At 42.5% G+C, this 5,609-nt stretch overlaps 1 protein-coding gene across 1 annotated transcript; it reads right to left on the bottom strand.

Moving 5' to 3' along the window:
* Positions 1-4,582: 4,582 nt before the first annotated feature.
* On the bottom strand, positions 4,583-5,158 carry LOC149186373 (uncharacterized). The gene has a single exon (XM_089409319.1). It carries the CDS (start codon positions 5,156-5,158, stop codon positions 4,583-4,585), a length of 576 nt encoding a protein of 191 aa, XP_089265445.1.
* Positions 5,159-5,609: the final 451 nt, after the last annotated feature.

The following is a 5,609-nucleotide window of genomic DNA, read 5'->3' as shown; positions in this document are numbered from 1 at the left end:
TGTACTAATTTACCCAAATGGGGCCTACAATTTTGGTGCTTCATCTCCTAGGGTTAGGTTTTTGGATGTTTAGGGTTTTCCAATGTTTCTCAATAATAAATAGGCCTTTGAGCCTCATTGTAACACAATTCAGAGGTATGTAGCTGCCACATCTCTTCTCAGAGATAAGCTACCATCGCCCGAGCTATCTTATTTCCATTCTGTTTGTAAGCATAGTTTAATATTTTTCTATTAATTAAATGAAGTGTTTTTCTACTGCATCTCTGTACTTATGATTATATTTGTAATTTGTTGCGTTCCTGTTTAAGTTTCAATCACCATGTCCACATTTCACTAGGATGGATGGATTCACTTGCATGGTACCGATTGATACGTTGCTCAATACATCATGGTATATGGCTTCTTCCCATGTTCTACATTGCTCAATAAGGTCATATTATATGGCTTATTTCCATGTTTTGAGGATGAAACATGCCAAGTGGGATAGAAATAAATGTACCTAGGAAGATAACCAATGGGTTGATGAACGTAATGTAGCCATAGTAATAGAATAAGCATACCATGTAATTAAATTGAAATAATATAGTAATAAGGGTCATTTGACATAGGCCCCTAGGAATACTCATGAAAATTATATATACATATCAATATCATTTTATTCGATGTATGTTGAATTGTATTATCATGTAGTAAGCATGGCTTGTGGAGTGATTCATTCCATAAGGAGTATTTGATGATGTTTCCCCACCTTTTTTTCCAGGAAAAAAACGAACTTTTTTATAAGTCATAAAAAAGTTACAGTGCATATGAGTTAACATTCTGTGAACAAAAATGCCTGCTTAGGAGCTAGAGCTCCTCTGATATGATCATCAGCGCCCCTACAGAGCGCTAACAGCATCTTCTGTACTCGGCTTTCACCCACAAACAAGAACGATAACGCTCCAAAAAACTTCAGTGCCGCCTGGGCCTCCTCTCATGAGGAAAACAGCCCAGGCAATGAAACATTGTTTATCAAAACACAGTCTGCTCTTTAAACCAGAGCTTAAAAGTATGAGAGTTTAAATCTTTTTTGGCTTATGCCACCTTTTCTAAACAAAAGGAACAGATTAGAACAGTGCATATATATAGAACGGCCCAAAAGGAAAGATTATATGTCTGGAGGGAGATCCGACACACGGATCTGATCATGGTCCTGCTCAGTTACTCTCCAAGAGCCCACAGCTTGCTGCAGGCCTTCTTTAGATAGTCGATCCGCTTCCTCATTGAATTCCCTGTAGATGTGATCAATAGTAAAAACATTAAACTGTTGTTTTAAAAGTTGAATCTCTTCAAGTAACGGCATCAACATATAGTGCTGGCATCGATGTTTTCCCACAACCCAGTTTACAACATTCATTGAATCACCGAAAATCTGAACTGTGAGGATGTGTTTTTGAACAAGCCAACAGAGGAGCAACTTAAGAGCAGTGAGTTCAGCAAAATTATTTGTCCCCCTTCCTATTCCCACTGAGGCTTTTAGAGAATGTGAACCGTTAAGATGAATGGATAAACCGGCTCCCGCGACATCATTTTGAGCTGCCCCATCAAAAAAGGCCCATGGAGTCCCTTCTCTGATAATAGGTTCCTTCCGCGGGGCCGCATTTGCCGATTCCTCCTTTACAGGAATGCTCTCAAGAATGGCGCTGCTTTGAATGGCAATAGCAGTCCCCGGGGTCGCCTGTTCACGAAATATACTTCGGTTCCTAGCGATCCAGATACCCCAACAGATGATGGGAGGTAAATTTCTCAAATTCCTCTCTTGAAAATGATTCCACCAATATTCCCAGGCTGTGGCCAAACAGTCTCCTTCCCATCTAATTTTAACATTTATAAGTTTTTCCGCTTCAGCCCAAACCTGTTTTGTAAAAGGGCATGATAGAAACAGATGGGTGACAGATTCGGAATCAGAAAAACACAGGGGGCATCTACCAGGACCATGTTTGAACCGAGCTTGCAGGATTTCCCATGTTGGGATCCTATGATTTAAGGCGCACCAGAAAAAAATTCTAGCTTTTTTTGGACATTTTAGTTTAAACAAAGGTTTTGACCACCAGACAGGAGGGTTCCAACCTTTATTCTTCATAAGTAAACTGTAGCCAGCCTTTGGCGAATAAAGCCCAGTCTCCGCATGCGCCCAAACCAGAGAGTCTGGCTTATCCGATATTCTCACATTTGATCTTTTGAGCTCCTGGATGAATAACTGCCATTCCTCTCTCCAGGCGGGATCTATTCCTAGGCTGGCCTCAGACCTCCAAACCTGCCCCCAAATAGAGTACTGCTCCAAATTAGCAATCTGCCTTAAGTTTCTGATCCCAATATCATCCAGGTGATTGAGCATATCAGGAGAAAGAGCATAAGCCTCACTACACCCCACCCATGGGTCCCTACCAATCCTCACATTTTCTCCATTCCCAACCCGCCAAGCCAGCCCTTGTTCAATTACCCTAAAAGCCTCAGAAGTGGCTTTCCAAATGACTGAGCAGTTCCTTCCTTTTTTGTTTGGCATTCTAATCCAATCTTCAAGCGGCATGGGGTCAATGTATTTTCTCTTAACAACCTTCGTCCAGAGATTTTCCATAGCGATTATTCTCCAGCCCGATTTTGCTGCTAGAGTGAGACTGAAGTCAATGGGACTTTTCAGACCCCATCCACCCCAGTCCTTAGGCCTAGCTATCTTATCCCATGCAACCCATGGAAGAACGGAATCCTCCTTCGACCTTGACCACAAAAACCTGCTGCAAATCTGTTTAATTTTATGGAGAGTCCCTTTTGGGATCCATGTCAACGCTGCCCAGAAGACCGGGATTGCCTGAAGGACTGAATTTACCAATGTAAGCCTTCCCGCCCTAGAAAGCCACTTGAAGCTCCAATGAGAAATTCTTTGTTCAATTTTTGCAATTAGCCAATTCCAGTCTTGCTTTCTATAAGCAGATGGTTTTAGCCAAAAGCCCAAGTATTTGAAAGGCTGCTCCATGTTACAAGTTCCGAAAGGCAGATGGGCAGCGATCACATTCTCCTCTTGTCTATTGAAGCCTTCAAAAATTAGCTGAGACTTCCTCTCGTTTATTTGCAGCCCTGTAGCTTTCAAGAACTGATCAAGAATACGCTTAATCTCTAAAATTTCATTTAGGTTCCCATTTGTAAAAAGGAGAATATCATCAACAAAAAGCAGATGAGTAATGAACAGGTTAACAGCAACTTCCAAACCTTTTATCAAACCTGTGCTTTTTGCCTTTGCTAACAATCTGCTCAAACCTTCTGCAGCAAGAAGGAAAAGGAGAGGGGAAAGAGGACATCCTTGGCGCAGCCCTCTTTGACTTCTAAAGAAATGGGAGGCAGCTCCATTTATCAGAACAACAAAATTTACATTTGTGACACATCCCATAATCCAATTTATGAAGCCCACCGGGAACCCTAGGTGTGTTAGGAGTAACTTTAAGTACGACCAGCTGACCCTGTCATATGCTTTTGATAGATCTATTTTGAGCACTGCCCCCTTCTTGTTTGCTTGCCTTATACTGTGAATAGTTTCTTGAGCTACCCCTATAGCTTCATGAATTTGCCTCCCATCCAAGAAACCAAATTGCTCCTTTGATATACAGCCAGATAAAAGAGGTTTCAATAGAACAGCAATGATCTTTGAAATAATCTTGTAAATGGTGTTGCACAGAGAGATAGGCCTAAAGTCATCAAAGGAGGCAGGATCTTCTTTTTTTGGAATAAGAGCAATGAAAGTTGCATTGAAAGGACCATAGATTTCTCCTTTTACACGAGATTCCTCCACCACCTCTGTAAGTTCAGTCCCGATAGATTCAAAGAAGTGAGAAAAGAGCTCTATTGTCCATCCATCAGGCCCTGGACTTTTGTCTTTTGGCATAGACTTTATTACACTTTCTACTTCTTCCTTTGTCACCTCTCTAGAAAGGTCTTCCGCATCTTCCTCCTCCACAAAGCGAGGGAAAGCCTGGGCTGTTCTGATTATTTCAGGCAAAGATATCCCCCCAGGATCAGAGAAAAGAGAACGAAAATGGTTTTTCCCCATAGAGGACAGATCTTCAAAGGATGAAGCCTCCCTGCCTTCAGCATCCCTCAACTTCCATATAGTGTTTGCGTTCCTCCTCCCTTTTGCATAATTATGAAAAAAATTTGTGTTTTCATCCCCTGCTTTCAGCCAAATAGCTCTGCTTTTTAATCTCCACTCCTCTTCCCTATCCAAAAGGATCTTCGCCTTCCTCTTTTCCAGAGCCATAATTCTTTCTTTCGACTCCTGAGTTGAGTAAGCATCAGTCGCTGGGTCTTCAAGAACCCCCAGATCCTCATCAATGCCGACTAATTCTTCGAATTGATTTTTCCTTCGAGTTGTTGCCCATTCAATAGTGGCTTTTTTAAGTCTCTTAAGGTTTTCCATGAACCGGCTTGCTTTATTCTCGGAAGCCTCCTGGTCTGCATGTCTCCAGGTTTCATTGAAGAGCTTAATAAAAGATTCCTCCTGAAGCCAGGAGGCATTAAATTTGAAAGGCGCAGCCGGTTTTGTGGGTGGTTTTTAGAAATCCAGAAAAATAGGGAAATGGTCTGAGTTTCCCCCATCACCCACCCATTGCCGGAACAGAGGAATAGAGGCCGCCAGCCTTTCGTTGATAAGGAACCTGTCCAACCTTTTTGCAATCCTGTCATCCCCCGTTCTTCTGTTCCTCCAAGTGGGTTTTGCTTTTATGATATTGACATCTATCAAGTGGTTTGAGAGAAGAGCATTTGAAAAGAAATCAGTCAGGGGGTCCTCCCTCGCCAGAGGCCCCCAGGCTTCAGCACTTCCCATCGAAAAGTTTAGGTCTCCCCCGATGATAAGGTTTTTATCTTTAAACAGGTTTTTTGAGAGGAGATCGTTCCAAAAAGGAACCCGACCCTGGCAAGGGCCGTAAACATTGGCGAGCAACAGAGGGATGTCAAAATCAGGGGATACCACCTCCAACCCTAAAACATTTGATAAGCCCCAAGAATTTAAAACCTTCAGATTTCCCTTCTTAAAACCCATGGCAAGCCCACCAGAGTGACCGAAAGCATCAGCAGCTATGAAAACCCAGCCAGGTAACAGAGAGCCCAGTGAACTTTCAACATCCATTCCTTTGCCCAGAGTTTCTTGAAGAAAGACAATATTCGGGTTATGACGAGAAATGAGGTCTTTCAACGCTAGTTTTTTGGGTTTACTAGCTAAACCCCTGCAATTCCAGGAAAGGCAAATCATTTTATAACCGTCTCAGGGGGTTTTGCTGCTCTAAGCGCCTCGGGGATTGTCATCTGTTTCCCATCAGCTACATCGTAAATTGCTTTTGCTTGAGTTTTTGAAAGCATGGATTTTCGACCTCTACCCTTCTTAGGGCAAGACTTTGGGGTTTCAGTCCCCAAACCGCCAACAGGGTCCATAATCTCCTTCGAACACCCCACTTTTTTACTATGGGATCTAAGGTTATACTGACAACCTACAGAAGGGGGCTCAGAACGCAATCCCAGGGGGGGAACTCCTCACAGTTCAGATTTAAGGTGGGCATATCATCCGTGAGTTTTTCAATATT

The sequence above is a fragment of the Pinus tabuliformis genome, chromosome 3_1 (assembly GCF_031772625.1).
Source record: "Pinus tabuliformis cultivar Carrire ecotype Pingquan chromosome 3_1, CPIR1, whole genome shotgun sequence".
Classification (NCBI taxonomy): Eukaryota; Viridiplantae; Streptophyta; class Pinopsida; order Pinales; family Pinaceae; genus Pinus; species Pinus tabuliformis.
The sequence above is the reverse complement of the archived record's forward strand: the minus strand, read 5'-3'. Positions and strand labels throughout refer to the sequence as shown.